The 15736-nt window shown below is 54.6% G+C and overlaps 3 protein-coding genes across 3 annotated transcripts; 2 read left to right on the forward strand and 1 right to left on the reverse strand.

Moving 5' to 3' along the window:
* BDZ83DRAFT_564744 (RNA polymerase II mediator complex component SRB4) lies at positions 1 to 2137 on the reverse strand (the record flags this gene model as incomplete). The annotated part of the gene is made up of 3 exons (XM_060503676.1): positions 1 to 1352; positions 1405 to 1802; positions 1863 to 2137. The coding sequence occupies 3 exons, from the start codon at positions 2135 to 2137 to the stop codon at positions 1 to 3; spliced, it is 2025 nt and encodes a 674-aa protein (XP_060371525.1).
* A 2974-nt stretch (positions 2138 to 5111) lies between these two features.
* BDZ83DRAFT_746414 (6-phosphofructokinase) lies at positions 5112 to 7583 on the forward strand (the record flags this gene model as incomplete). Its single annotated transcript, XM_060513266.1, has 3 exons — positions 5112 to 5834; positions 5891 to 6355; positions 6411 to 7583. The coding sequence occupies 3 exons, from the start codon at positions 5112 to 5114 to the stop codon at positions 7581 to 7583; spliced, it is 2361 nt and encodes a 786-aa protein (XP_060371526.1).
* Positions 7584 to 10431: 2848 nt separating this feature from the next.
* BDZ83DRAFT_564685 (uncharacterized protein) lies at positions 10432 to 12125 on the forward strand (the record flags this gene model as incomplete). Its single annotated transcript, XM_060503669.1, has 4 exons — positions 10432 to 10701; positions 10757 to 11153; positions 11206 to 11843; positions 11895 to 12125. 4 exons carry the CDS (start codon positions 10432 to 10434, stop codon positions 12123 to 12125), a joined length of 1536 nt encoding a protein of 511 aa, XP_060371527.1.
* Positions 12126 to 15736: the final 3611 nt, after the last annotated feature.

Below are 15736 nucleotides of genomic sequence, written 5' to 3' on the forward strand. Positions count from 1 at the left end.
CTAAACCTCCCTGGACTGGACCACAGCGGCGACAATGTCACTGACGTGAGGCTGTGACGGAGATGACGACGGGTCGCCACCGGCCGCCCAAGACCAGCGCTGCAGGAGAGGCTTATCTCCCGCGCGCCAGGCGGCGCCAATCTGCAGCGTCAGCCGGTTCTCGGGGCCGCTGTTGAGGATATCGAAGCGGATTTCCCGCGTCTCGGTATCGATGTCGCGGATGGCGGTGCCGCGGACGGATTTTATCCACTCCGCGGGGGCGGGTTCCGAAGGGGGTGTAGACGGGTCGGACGGCTGCTGCGGCGGCGGGATGAGGGACATTGCGTGGTCTGTGAGTGCGTGGGCCGCTGCGTTTGTGATGTAGAGCTGAACGGAGGCGATGTCTGGGTACGGGTCGCGGGAGGGAGGGTAGGAGGATTGCAGAGTGTTTGGCGGCGGCGCGGGTGGTTGCTCGCCGTTTGACGGTTCGCTTCCTGCTGCCGCTGCTGCTCCTACGTTGGGAAGAAGTTGAAGTTGGAATTGTGTTGTTGTCAGCGGGAGGAGGAATGTGCGGCCGCGGATCTGGAGGCGGGAGGTCGGGGTTAGGGTCAGCTCGATCTGGAAGTCTGCTGGGGATGTGAGCATGTTGGTGAGTGCTTGTGAGGCGTTGGGCCGATTGGAGGCACCGCCCGACGTGTTTTTCAGCTCGGCGGTCGGGAAGGGAGGGGTGTTGAGGGTGAAGGAGGCGGCGTCGACGCCGGCTTGTCGTAGCACGCGGGTGAGGTCGCCGGCGAAACTGGTGACTTGCTCGACGGAGCGGTCGTAGAGGATCTTGGCGATGATGGGTCTGAGGAGGTGGTACTGATTTTGTGTTTGGTTGCGACGTTGGTGAGGAGGCGTGGGCCGCAGTCGTTGTAGCTCGTTTAGACGATGAGCGTGGCTGAGGAGGATGTGTAGACCGAGATGTGTTGCTTCGGCAAGGACGTTGTCGGGCGATGCACCGACGGTCGCGGCGCTATCCTCGAGGGTTTCGAGCTCCAGCGTCAAACTCGGTCCCGAGCTGGGGTGGAAGTTAATGGAGTTGTTGTCCGCGCGTACTCCATACGAGGCGAGGGAGTGTGCTTCACGATGAAGCTCATGCCAAAGCTCTTGCGCAAAGATGGTGTTCCGGGCCTCGAGGACGCGATCTGGTAGCAAAGCTGAGTCCGGTACGGAAGCTCCAACAGCAAGACGGCCGCTCGGCTCGCCTGATCTGCTCACGGTGATGGCGAGACGTTGACAGCCGGATCCGACGCGGCCGTGCTGGAGAAGCGCCGAGCCATCATCCCCGCGTCGCAATGGCGCGAGACTGCTATTCCTGAATTCAGGTGATGCTGTGCATGGTCAGCTATGTCCGGTACTTGGGGAGAGGACGAGGGCACTTACCTTCCGAAAACCCGAATCTGACGCCAAGGGTATGTCGTTCCGCGGGCAGCCTGCACATGGACCATCCAGCCTGGTGTACTGACAGTACCTCATCCCAGTACTTTGCTTCACGCTCCACCTCCTTGCTCAAATGGGTTGCCGCTTTGTCGGCCGACTCCTTTGTCTTTTCGATGTCGAGCAAAGCCCAACCCAGAGACACGTCACGGTTGTCCTTTGCCTTCTCGGCATCTCTCTGCTTCTGTTCCTCATTGTCTTCGCGCTTCGCGATCCCGAGAGTTCCTATGCCGGTCCAGTCGCGCAATTGCTGGGAGAGAGTGACACCTGCCTGGGCAGGGCTTTCTTTCGAGAGTAGTAATGAGATGAAGTCGAGAGTCATTAGGGCCGCGTTATGCGCGGTACTGGCGGCGCACAGTTAGCCAGAATTTCCGGGGGAATGAACTTTCTTTGGGAGAACCAACTCGATATTCCTCAGAACTTCCATCCGCGCGGCACCGGCATCTAGTGGTTCCTCGTCCTCGTCGTCTCCCTCAGCCATTGTCGTGTCTTCCTCCTTCACCTCGCCGACGCCATTTTTCTTGTTCTCCACCTCCTCCTTTAAACTTTCCTCGGTGACGTTTCGAAAGCCGCGCTCCGCCTGTACGCGGGCAATGAACTCGCCGAGACTCTTTGGTTTGCGATCGCCCGTGGGTACGGGGTGGAGAGAAGAGAAGGGCATTGAGCTGCCCGACGCCATGGCGGGCAATTCGGGGTCGCGCGTCGATCTTTGATGGGTGTATTCGGAGCTTCGAAAGCGTGGAGTCAAAGAATCTATAATGCGCAGGACCGCTGCATGGCGTGGAAAGAAGTTTGCGTCGCGAATGGTGGTAGGGCTGTAGTGCGAGGCTGGTGGTTGAATGAGAGCAAGAGCTATGGATTGGTTGGAGCCACCGAGCCGGTCCAAGCTCCACCGAGCGACGAAAGGGTGCACATTTTCGGTGAAGCCGCCAACTCACCGAGCGTGCCGGAGTCAAAATCACTTACAATGAACCGTGTCGGCCGCGCCTCTCAAATTTGGATCATATTCAAAGAAAACATGCTCATAATCTTCTAATTTAGCTACCGGTTTCATTCTTTGGGATGCGCCGAGATCCAAAAAGTGCCTGATGTCATAGCATGGGTATGCGAGCAGTCTTGAGAATACTGATTGCCATCGCATAGTCTATGAGAGGACCGATAGGACAACGGGACCTCGGCATATCATGGCAGATTCATTGAAGAGTAACTACTTTGTAGGTGTAAGACTTACCAATGACGGGAAGATCGGAAGCAAGCCATCTGGGCATTCCTGCGCCGCCGTGGTTCGGCTTTCTCGGGGGTGATCCAACTGATCTGAAAACTTAATCCAGAGTTCGCAATCAGATAGAGACGCTGCATCTTGTACTCTAGTATGGCTTGTGCCGTCTAAGTGTGTGTGATCGCCGTCGACTCAGTCTGACTGACGACTGGCATTTCTGAGTCGACGAGCACGACAGTGAGACTTGACTCAATGCGGGCGGTGTCAATCTGGCAACTCCACACCTGATGACGTCCAGCTAACAATATTCATGGATGAAGAACATGAAAATGAGGTGAACATGGTCTTGCGTGATTCCGGATCGTTTACAGCTCAGAGGCCTTATTATCTCACCACAGTGTTCAGCGGTGACGTTGGTCGAGATGGTAGTATTGGAATGTTCGGCGGGACTGCTGAATAGTGAGGCCGAGATATCTTGAGTTCGCCTTGATGATATCGTGATGTCCGGTTGCACCACTTTGGACGATTATGGATGTCGAACGACTTATGAGTTGACATGTTGATCTGAAAGATTCACCGTCGTCGCCGTCGCCGGGACTTCGGAGGTTAATCCTTGCATCCCTGCGAGAGACCGGCACTACACCATGAGCGAGTCAATGGCTTGTGGACTGAGTGACGAGAGTGATGAACGTAGTTTGGATAGAGCTAGTAATATGGGCGCACAGTCTAGATGAACCAGCATGGCGCACTCTCATGAGTAAGCGGGCAGATGGAAAATGGAATATGGACTACCTATGTTTAGACGATGGCATGCGACAGTACATCGGTATGATTCTCTATAATGTTGTTGATTTCATTAGCAGATGGATGTACATAAAGAGAGGCGTGCAGGCAAGCCAGCACCCACATGGATTGCCTGACATTCTCATCGAGTCCTTGCACCGGCCGTCGGCCAGCCCCGCACTGGAGCTCGATGGAGGGGCATTTTTTAGAAGGATCCATTGGTAAGTTGGTGCAAGTCTGGACCTGGCAACTGAGGTGGATTTTGGTGCGACTTGTGCAAGGAGCCCAGAATAAGCCCGAGATGGGACGCTGGAAGAGGCCGAGTGAACCTTGCTTGGTGGTTTAAACCCCTCACCGGCGACCGGAGTAAGAGCGAGAAAAAAACACACGACGGAGACCAGTCACCAGTCAGTCGACGGATTGAGACTCCAGTCGCAATATTCCCAGTATTTCCCTCACTCACCAATGGTTGTAGCGCGAAATAGCTTGACACACTGCTATTGTCGCAGCAAATGAGCGATTAAGCCAGCCATTCCAAGTCAGGTAGACAGACAGCACCAATGTAGACGGTTGCGGTTGGAGAAGCTTTTGCAACACATCGCTGATCGACTTCCTCCAGCAGGCTTTCAGCTGAAGAAACACGTCGAGGAGTACCTAGTTCACTGTAACTGGGCTGGCCAGTAAGAGCGTTGCATCGTTCCTGATTCAGCAACGTGAACGGTTTCCCATAGGCTCGCTGTGACACCAGTGCCCTGCTCCTGTGACAATGCTGCGCGTGTGTGGCCTCTGCGGCTTTTGGGCTGTTTTATTCCTGTGAGGTGGGCTTGGCTGACCTGAAGCTCCCCCGCGCCAAGATAAGGATCCGATAAGAGCTGGGCGGGCTGTTTTGGAGGGCACTCAACGTCACTGCGCGGGCTCGCTGTTGGGGGAGGATGGAGGGGTCGAATCATGGGTGGATTACCTTGAGGTAGCGAACCTTCATGTGGTGAGCTGAGGTCCAGTGAGGTAAGGTAAGTAGGTAGCCTGGAAAGTTGCCCCCTCCCGTTCCGCATGTAATTTTTCTGCTATTTTTTCGAGGTGCGGGTGCTTCAAAGTGGCTCCGACGAACTTGGTCCCCCCGCCATTAAACCTGTCTGGTCTTCTTTTGCGCAACGAGAAGCGTGAGGTGTCCCACGCTATAATTATCTGGCACACCAAACGGCCTTTTTTTCTGCGGCATCCCCCTCCGTCCCCAAGCCCGGCCAAGTGTGTCTCGCAGCTTCCCCCCCTCGACCTATTCCTGTTCCACGTCCAAGCTCCAACCACCACACAGCTTCTTCCAAGCACTTGGCGCCTGCCTCGTCTCGCCTGGAACTTCATGATCTTTTCCTCTCCCACTCTCCCTCCCTCCCCATTTTCTCTGCCTCACATTCCTACTCCCTCTCCCTCTCTGATTCCGCACACGGCCGGTTAGCTCGTACCATCATCCCTTGGACATCTTACCTCCAGCTCCGTAGAGTATCCCCTCCACGCCAAACCTCGACCGACGGACCTTTAGACCCTGTATACGGTCACCTCCGCCCTCCTCCGCCTCCCTCCCCCCCCCCCCCATTGACTCCGAAGTTCCGACAACCTACGAACATCACCACCACAACCCCTCTCCGCCGCAGCCATGGCTCCTACGGCTGCCAAGAAGAAGATTGCCATCATGACCTCGGGAGGTGACTCCCCAGGCATGAACGGCGTAGTCCGCGCCGTAGTCCGAACCGCACTTCACATGGGATGCGAACCCTACTGCATCTACGACGGATACGAAGGCTTGGTAGTAGGCGGAGACCAGATCAAAAAGGCGGAATGGGGTGATGTGCGCAACTACCTTGGCCAGGGCGGTACTCTGATTGGAACCCGCCGCTGCATGGCCTTTTACGAACGACCCGGCCGCTTGACTGCTGCCAAGAACATGATTCTCAACGGAATCGATGCCCTGATCATTTGCGGTGGTGACGGTTCCCTCACTGGTGCTGACAAGTTCCGCGCCGAATGGCCTTCCCTGATTGAGGAGCTCGTCTCCTCCGGCCAGCTCAAGAAGGAGCAGGTTGATCCCTACAGACACCTCAATATTGTCGGTTTGGTCGGATCCATCGACAATGACATGTCCGGCACCGATGCCACCATTGGATGTTACTCTGCCCTCGAGCGCATTTGCGAAATGGTCGACTACATTGAAGCCACCGCCTCGTCCCACTCGAGAGCTTTCGTTATCGAGGTCATGGGCCGCCATTGCGGCTGGCTGGCTCTCATGGCCGGTGTCGCGACAGGCGCCGACTTTATCTTCATCCCTGAGAAGCCTAGAGAAGAGAACTGGGAGGAAGAAATGTGTGATATTGTGAAGAGGGTAAGACCAGAAGACCTGGCACCAGTAGTAGCCAAGACGACGCTGACAGGCTGTAGCACCGAAGCTTTGGAAAGCGCAAGACCATCGTCATCATTGCCGAGGGCGCCAACGACAGCAACGGCAAGAAGATCACATCCGACATGGTCAAGGACCTGCTCGCAGACAAGAACGGGCTGGCTCTCGACACCCGCATCACAACACTCGGTCACGTTCAGCGTGGCGGTACGGCCGTTGCCTACGACAGAATGTTGGCTACCCTCCAAGGTGTAGAGGCCGTCAAGGCCGTTCTGGAGGCTACCCCCGAGACCGAGACCTGCTTCATTGCCATCAACGAAAACCAAATTTGCCGCAAGCCGCTGATGCAAGCTGTCAAGGATACCAAAGAGGTTGCAAAGGCGGTTGACGAGAAGCAGTTTGAAAAGGCAATGGGTCTCCGTGACACTGAGTTTGCCGAGATGTTCAGCTCTTACATGATGACCACAAACGTCAGAGTGGATGACCACCATCTGCCAGAGAAGGAGGTTTGTCAATTGAGCTTCGATTACAATAGAAAATGGAAAACTGACAACCTCGCAGAGAATGAAGATTGGCTTCATCAACGTTGGCGCCCCTGCTGGTGGTATGAACGCTGCTGTGCGCGCTGGTGTTGCCTACTGTCTCTCGCGTGGCCATGAGCCTGTCGCCATCCACAATGGCTTTGCCGGATTCGCTAGGCATCATGGCGATAAGCCCGTCGGTGCCGTGCGACCTTTCGACTGGCTTGAGGTTGACAGCTGGGCCAGCAAGGGAGGATCCGAAATCGGTACCAACCGAGAACTTCCTGCAGAGTCTGGCATGGAGCTCATCGCCAACCTGATTGAGAAGTACGAGTTTGATGGTTTGTTCCTCGTCGGTGGCTTCGAGGCTTACCACGCTGTCTCGCAATTGCGCAAGGCCAGAGAGCTCTACCCTTCTCTGTGCATTCCCATGGTTCTCCTGCCAGCTACGATCTCCAACAACGTTCCAGGATCAGAATACTCTCTTGGCTCCGATACTTGCTTGAACGAGCTTGTGCAGTACTGCGACAAGATCAAGCAGTCCGCTTCCGCCACGCGTCGCCGTGTGTTTGTCGTTGAGACACAAGGTGGCAAGTCTGGATACATCGCGACTCTTGCCGGCCTCAGCGTCGGCGCGAGCGCTGTTTACACGCCAGAGGAGGGTATGGACCTCGAGATGCTGGCCGCTGACGTTCGCCATCTCCGCGAGATTTTCTCCAAGGATAAGGGCCAGTCATCGTCTGGACGCTTGATCCTCATCAACGAGAAGGCCGACGATGTGTTCAACGCCAAGCTCATTGCGGACATCATCCGCAAGGAGGCGCGCGGCCGATTTGAATCTCGCGACAGTATCCCCGGACACGTCCAGCAGGGTGGCGTTCCCTCGCCCATGGACAGATGCCGTGCCGTCAGACTGGCAATCAAGTGCATGCAGCACCTCGAGGAGTTCCGTCCCAAGTCGCATAACAGGTGTAAGAGGGACCCCATGAGCGCTTCTGTCATTGGTATCAAGGGTGCCAGCGTCACATTTACGCCCATTTGGGATCTCGAGGACCACGAGACGGACTGGAAGAACCGCCGGCCCAAGAACGTTCACTGGGCGCACATGGGCGACGTGGTCAACATGCTGTCCGGCAGACCTCTCCACCACACACCGGAGAAGCCAATCACCGGCCTCAAGGCAAAGGACGTCAAGAGAGGCCTCGACGATTAAAAGTCGCCGCAAGAGGAGGCCACTCGCAAGGTGCAAGCGAACAGGCGCTACTTTAATACAAGGAGAAAAAACTAAATACAACGGGAAAGGAAAGGGTGCTACTTGATTCAAGCTGGGGAGATGTGGCGCGTCGGGGTTTGGCTTTGATTATTACCTAGGGAAACTTGATGAAATACATTTTTTATTAGACTAGACGATGTCGCTCTCCTCCCCGCACTGCATGACCCGTGAGAGTAAGACCGGCTGGAGTGGGATTTTGAACTTTTTCCATGTTCAAGGTGACCCGGTCGCCTGGCTTCCTCGACCTTGTAACCTTGCAAACATGGTAAAGCGACAGAGTATCGCACCCCGTTTCGGGGCAACATCTCCGCCCCTGGGAAGCGTGGTCTAGAACCTCACAGCCGTCCAGACTCCAGAAACTAGTGTAGCCTCAACGGCCGCCCGTCCCCAGTCCGAGGCGTGGAGAATCAGTCCGAGAGATTGTGGGTGTCGTGCGGGTACAGATAAACCGTACTCCATGCTTCGGGCGGATAGATAGCTACAAAAGTATAGTCTATATCCGTAGATAAGACGGGATATGGGTGGCGAACGGATATGGCTCGGTTCGGACGAATTATGAGCTCTTTTCGTCCGCACTTCTCGTCCCTTTTCCCATGTGTCCCCCAAGCCCTCGGACCCCGGAACCTGGGAGCCTTGTGGTGGCGAGCGTACAAGAATCAAGACACTCACTGATTCGTGAGACCGATTTTCTTCGTCGAGTCTTCCTACTTCAGGTCACTTTGCATATTGGTCGAGGTGTTGGCTCACGGGCGATCATAGGCCATGATAGCCTATCTATCTGCTTCCTATCCGAATGCAGTCTGAATCGACATTTCAAAGAACCCTTGACTTTCTCGGAGTAGACCAAACTATACCCCGTTACAAGTTACGGGTTAGCATTGGCCACATGGCGACGGCAATCAATGGCCCGAGACTCCAATAGACCTCTCTTCCCTGGGGGAACGGACGAGGGGAAATCCTTCCCGTTCGGAAAAGGGCTGAAATCCGAATGGTACAATAGATAAGCTTACCTGGGTAGGTAAGTGGTAAGTAAGTGAATGCTGCGCTGGGCTGATGTCAGAGGAAGAGTGACAAGGGGTGGTGTCGATGTGATGTGATTTGACTGGCCCCCATATTCAATGAGCATCGATCAGCCGCTGCTGAGCGCATAGCGGCCCATCTCTGACCATGAAATTGCAGAGTGTCAGGGGAGTTCCCAGTTTTCAGTTAGAATAGACGAGGAAGATGAGGATTTGGAGGTGAGCAAAAAAGCAAAGATTGTCTCTACCTCGCACCTCTCGCCAGTGAACAATCAGGCTCTCTGCGGCTGAAGGATTCGGTTTGGGGGCCGTTGATTACTAGGCGTGAGGAGGCATGTGGCCGAATTGTCTGTGCCTTTCGTATGGGCAACCCGGGGGGAAATCAGCGTAATGGTTTTTCCACGTCTTGAATTTCAGCCACCAACTAGAAACCGAAGTACCTCCAGAGTCTGAAGGAACGAGATGTCGCACGACTGCATGGTCGTAGGTTCGCGAGTTGACAATAGGAGCCACAAGGTTTAGGGCGAACCTGGTCGTTCGCATGGTAGGGAAGGGTGGGCGCTCAGTAAGCACCACCAGCGAAATGTGTGGAGTAGTTCAGGCCCCGTCTTAATGTGGTTTCCCCTAGACTCGGAGGAGAGATTTGCGGGCTGGGGTTGCAGCGCAGGCTTTAAGCTCGTTCCAAGGAGGTAAACCGAAGCGAGAGACCATTGGAAAAAAGGCCTTTCTGGCCCCCAACCCTGGGCGATATCCCATGTCTTCGGTCTTTGACTCCTTGTTCATGGCCCACGAGGAGGTTGGTTCTGTATTGTGTTTTGCCCGTTGAGAGACTTGGACTTAGAGAGTCGTAGATTAGCTTCGTTACCTTCTCCAAAGCCTTTCAGCAAGTGTTATTTCCAGGGAACGAATCAATGAACGAGAGGGCATCTTCGGTGTTTGTGCTGACGGCATAGTCGTCAGGGCTAGGCAACCGCACATGGCCCCCTCCGGATATCTCGTCAACCGCCGTTATTGTGATCAGCTGTATCTATACGGGCGTTGACATCTTGTTGGCTCTGGATCAAGCAGACTGCAGGCACACCAAGCCCTACCGACAACGCCACAGCCGAACTCTTAAAGCCAAATCCACACGGACACCATTACACATTAGGCTTGGCTGGTATCTTTGTTCAAGACCCTTGATCGCGGCATAGACCTTATTTGTCAATGTCTTCTTCATCAGCGTTGCCTGCCTGCTCAATGGCCGGTCTTCGCCCCCGAAAGCCCCACGCGACTTCCCAGACCGATGGCTGTGTCAGCGACATGGGTAGATCAACAAACGGGCTGAAAATGTCTCTGAGCCAACGAGCTTTCAAGTCGTTCGTGGAGGCAGAACGATGGGACCCTTTGCCTCGTAGACTCTTCCGGGGGTCGCGCTACTGCAAGTCAGGTTGCTGCGGTTGAGCTTCCCGACTTGGGATTGAAATGCAACTGAGCATCACGGAAGCCCGGTTCAATACATCCCCGCCGGAATACTGCATGGGGTGGATAGTGATAAACCCAGCGATCCCCGAGTCTGAGCGGCAACCAACTCCTTCGCGTCTCCCTATTCCGCCCGTGTCGATTTTTCACCACGACTATTAGGTCCCGGCCTATCGAGATTACCGAGTCCCTCTTGCAGAGTTGAATCGCCTTTAGCAAGAACCCAGACTTTTCCTAGCGATAGTCTTGGCGGTCATTCGCCGTAGCCGTCTGTGTTCACCAGCTTCCATGCGGCATTCTTCCTAATAATGGCGAGATCCTTTGGAATTCTCTTGGGGGTGTTGCTTGTCTTGTCCTCCCCAGTATCGTGTCTCACGGCATGGTGGACAGAGCTGAGCCCCCATCTGGCGTTGCAAGACCCTGCGACGGGCGATATTCAGTACACCGCTTGCAATAGCAACTCGACGCCCATCTTGCCAACAGATGGGCTCAACATTTTTCTTCTGCAGAGAAAGCCGAGACTTGGCACATCTATCGCCGCTGCTGGGTGGTACGATGTGCCGAAGAAGACGACAATTGTAAGTCTCTTCTGGCTTCACAGTGTGAAACGTCGCAACTGACCTCTCCTTCCAGGCCTCGATTTTCTATCAGGCCGAGGACAACTCCATTGTGAACGGCTACTTCACCTGCAATTTCGATACAGGCCATTACGCCATCAAGGGCGAGTACGTCATCTCAGCAACGGCCGGGCTCGAGTCCATACACAACCAGACTGGCCTAGCCGTCGAGCTACTGGGTGCGGATGATGGATATCGTGTCTTCTTTCACGATGAAGCAAAGACGGTCAATGTTTTATCGTACACGACCAAGACCGACTGGCAGTTGCAGGGGCCAATATCGCAGGACCCTGTGGAAGGAATGGCCTTGACCTCGGTACACTCGGGGCAGCTCAATATGTCTGTTGTCTTTCCTAAAGACTCGGAGAATGTCGAAATATCGAGGTTTTTCAAGGACGAGACGTGGCATCTTGGTCCGTTTTCCCCTTATTGTCGTGATTTATTCACTTGCTGACCATTGCAAAGCTACTCTGCCTCGCCCACTCCTAGGGAACGCAAATGAATCGACGAAAGCAGCCGATATCCACCTCGATTCGACGCTTACTCCGAACTTCACCATGCCGGCTTTCGCAAGTAACCTAACTTCGCTAGGCGCAACGGTGGATAAAGCATATGTGCGCAGCATTTTCTACCTGGGAACAGATGCGAGGCTGCATCAAATGTCGAACATCGATTGGCAGTGGAAGCTCATGCCTGACCAGGATGCACGTCTCTGGCCTGCTGCGGATGCTGCGAGTGGCTCTTTCGCGACAACAAGCAACTTTGACACCAGCGAAGCGTGGATATGGTACCAGTCAAATGGGAGCCTGGTTCAGTTATACCATGCCGAAGATGGTCTTTGGAAACAGGCCGTGGTGGTACCCAGCTTCAACGCAACAAAGGCGGTCGAAGAAGAGCCCCAGGGAACAGCAACACCTTCAGCTTCATCGACGGCCTCAGCGAAACCAGTTGTCCTGTCGACTGGAGCTAAGGCTGGCATAGGGATCGGCGTTTCTTGTGGAGTTGTTGCGCTTGCTGGAGGTGTCATCCTCCTCCTAGTGCGGAGAAGGCGGCAACGGGCAGCCGAGGCCGCCGAGGCTGCTCGTCTGAAGGAAGCCGAAGCCGTTGCTCAAATGGGACCGTACGGCGAAGGCGGAGTGGGCCCATATACGGAGTTTGGAAACTTGACGTGGGGTCCCGAGACGCCGAACGAGAAACACGGCACCGAGATACTCGAGGCAGACGCGGTGGATACGACTGCACCACAAGAACTAGCCAATGGAGGCGAAAGATACGAGCTCGTTGGCGAGGGCCATTGGAGAGAAATGGACGCAACAGGGCAAAATAAAGCGAGGAGAAGTATCGGAGGTTGGAGAGAGGCGCAAGAGGCGGCAACGAAGAAGTAACGAGGCCGTGAATAATGAAGCCATGTAGTGATTAATGACCATAATGATTAAAGATTTCATCGAATTGTGCCAAAGGCACTGTACCCGTGGGGAGCTGCAGGTCTGACAACGTTGTGTCAGAACGTGTCAACCAGGGCTCGTTTTAAGCAACATTCGTCTCTCCGTTTCCAATATGATGGCTGCCGGCTTGGATGACCAAACTACATTTGCTTGGCTCTGGGGCCCCCCCAAACACTTGGCCACGTGTCTCGTGGTGCGCAATCCAGGGCATGAATAATCGAGAAGGTATGCGAACTTGTTGAAATTGGTATCGGGTCGGAAGACCTGGAGTATGTCGAGCTCGGTATACTCGTAACAATATTTCAGGTTGTTTTGACAACTCGGGCCCCTTGGAGGCAGCAAACTATGGTGAGCACATGGCGATTGACGTCCGGAGGATTCAGCGCTCCAAGGTCCAGAGTGAACGAGGGTATCACGTTCAACAGTGGCTCGTGCCAAGTCAAGACGCAGCTCGGTGCTACTGGAGAAGGGTGGTGTTCGAGGCTGAAGACGTCCCGAAAAGGTAGAGATGGGATCTGTGGTGTATGAAGACCAGGCCATGTCTCAAAATGGTGTGAGAGGCTACTTCATAACGGAGTATCGCGTGGACGGCCCGGGTGATGGCATGTCTCTCTCCAGGGTCTTCCGGGACGTCGGGACGGTCCAATCAGGGATGTCAGTTCTGGCATGTCTCCAACGTCTGCACTGAGGTATTGAGGGTATGAAGCGGGCGAATCAAAGGCGACCTCTCTTGGCTCCCCTTCAGAGCTTCAGGCGGAAGACTGGGCGAGTATATTCGCGTCTACCAGCTAGTCAGACTGTGGGAGTCCTTGGGCGTGACTGATGGGTCGGTCCTGACGATCAGGCTGTGACTGGAGCAGCGATATCCTGGCATAGTCGGTGAGAGCCGAACCTAAGCCTAACTGCGGAGAATTGGCGGGAACTATTTGACGACACATGGCTTGAACTGTCCGGTTACCGAAGTCTTGCTCTGCGGTTACAGTGTTGGTTAGGCGGTAGCTATTCCCGGATGTTCATTTGAGATGGGGATCAAGCCCCGAGCAGTTGGTTGTGCTCATTGTAGCTTGTAGTTTGTAAGACGAACAAATGCGACGTGATGATGGAAAGTGTCCAGTTGAACAGGGAACATTTGCCTCAGAACAGGATACATAGGTTTTTTCTACGGAGAAGACCCGGCAGTTGTCAATCCAGAAGTGGCATTGCATGGGACGGCAAGCACGAACTGGAAGTGATTCTTTCTGTCTTCACTGCGTACAATTGGTGTCCAAGAAATGCCTTGGCGTAAGAAGGAGAAGCAAAAGTGGGCAGAGGGCGGGGCAGAGCCGACAGGAAGGTCAAGGTAAGGTGAATGGTGAAGAGCGGCAATGCAGTACGGAGTAGTTGCAAGGCAGGAGTGACTGGCCAGGGTGGATGCAGGATTGCGTCAGTGCCTTTTCTGGCGATGAGTTTTCAGAGCAGGTGCGAATGTGACGGGGCTGGGCACGGCGGATGGAGGGGGAAAGAGGAGGGGGAGGGGAATGGTCCGAATGGAAGGTGGGAGGGGAAACACTGCCTGGACGGGACTGCCAAATGCAGGGAAGGCGCGAGCAGCTATCAAGTTACTGCGCAGACTCAAGAGCGTCGAGAGCTTTCCCGTCCCCTCTTGCCTTTTGGAAATCCAGAGTGTGCTTGTGACAGTGACATGGTGACTAGTGACGATGACTGGTGGATAGCGGATGGGAAAGAATGATTGGAAAGAAGGAGCGAGAAAAGTTGGACAACGGCCAGTGCAAGCTCCACTTTCCCATCGCCTTAGCTTCTTCCCGCCATCCTCCCACAATTAGGAGCTTTTCCTAGCACGACAGACCTCTCGCCGTCCCCTGTTTCAACCGGACTCCCCAAGCAATAGCAGAGATACACTATGATCTAAAATCAGGTCTTTGGAGTTCTCAAGCCAACTTCATGCGTACTTTGGCCGCGGACTTTCCAGGGACACAGAGCTCCATCATCCTAAACTTGGGGTGTCATTGAGAGACACGATGGAACGCTGGTGGAAGCAGCCGGACCAGGCTGTCTGTCTGCAGTAAAGAGACTGGACACCTCAAGGACTGGAAGTGACGGCCTCGACTGGCGTGCCTTCTATCTTGCCTGCCGTACCTTACGGTAAAGTAAAGCAAGGTCCCTCGGTTATGGAAGAAGGGCGAAGCAGGAGCCAAGGTCATTTCTATCATATCGATACTTTAGGAACTCAGATTTGACTCCTTCCACAACGGCCAATCCGGAACACCCAAGCCTTCCTCGGGCGGTCACTCAAGCTGTGGAAGGGATGCGGGATATCAAGATGCCTCTCTCTGTCCGGAGTAGTAAGGTATACTTATTGCACCCAGCCTGCAAGTCACAAGTCAAGCAGGCAGGCAGTCATTGGGCACCAGAGATCGGTGAGAAACCAGGCGCCCATTTGCCCTCCTGTCAGCCCAATGAATGCCCAGGAAGCAACTCCTCAGCTTTGCTGCACCACTGCCACTGCCAGAGCCCAAGTGGATGCCTCCCGATGCAATCAAGTGGATGGTTGACGACTTGACTGAATGAGAAGACAGAACAGGTCCCAAGATCGCCTTTCGCTGCATCTTCCATGCCTTTCCTTCGGCTTACCACCAGCTGCCCGTCATCAATCACCATCTGCTACGTACCTTACTTCACGGATATGCTTCGCCCGTCTCCAGCTGCAAGTTGCAACCTATCGACATCTTTCCGTTTGCTTTTTGTTGGCCCAGCCCAACGTAGCGCAGCCTGCATCGTTGATTCCCGGATCGCTGGAGCCTTGTTCCATTTTCCCCATCTTCTTCCGTTTCTACCTTATTTGACTGGGCATTCGGCCATCGTTCGTCAAGGGCTCACGATAGGGCACCCATTGCCACCGCCGCACATGCAACTCCAAACACAAAGTTTGGCATCTGAACATCATAGTCCGTAGAACACTGCCGTCCGCAAACTCTCACATCCCAAAAGTCGGCCCAAATTGCCCTAAATTAAAGTGTACACGCGCGAGTTCCAACAGGGCCTCGACACCCTCCGTTCTCTTTGCGACGGCATCCCTACCGTCCCGCTACCCGCAGCAACATAGACAAAACGTCGGGAACACCCCTGCTCAGTGACAGCGGTTCACCGCGCGGCGCTTGCCCACAGCTGGGACTGGCCTCGACTCGAGCTCGACAGACCTCGACCGCTCCCGCTATGCAAAATAAGCCTGTGGTGAGCAAGAACGGCTTTCACCTCTTGAGCCAGCCAACCCCTCCCATTTCCATTGCTCTCCCGTCCCTCTCTTTTCCCCCTCCACTCCCAGTCCCCATCCACCAAGGCCTGAGAGAGATCCCCCACGAACCTCCAAGGACCACACACATACAGCCTGCTGGTGCCGCCCTATATCACCTGTCGGTTGTCTTAATTACATACCACCTTGCCTACTTGCCTACCTACGTCCTACATACATACATACATACCCGGCTCTCCTACTGTGGTATGACGACGTTGCTCCTACTCTGACTCTTTTCCCTCTCACCTCTCTCTCTCTC

The sequence above is a fragment of the Colletotrichum acutatum genome, assembly GCF_030867785.1.
Source record: "Colletotrichum acutatum strain CBS 112980 chromosome Unknown BDZ83scaffold_2, whole genome shotgun sequence".
Classification (NCBI taxonomy): Eukaryota; Fungi; Ascomycota; class Sordariomycetes; order Glomerellales; family Glomerellaceae; genus Colletotrichum; species Colletotrichum acutatum.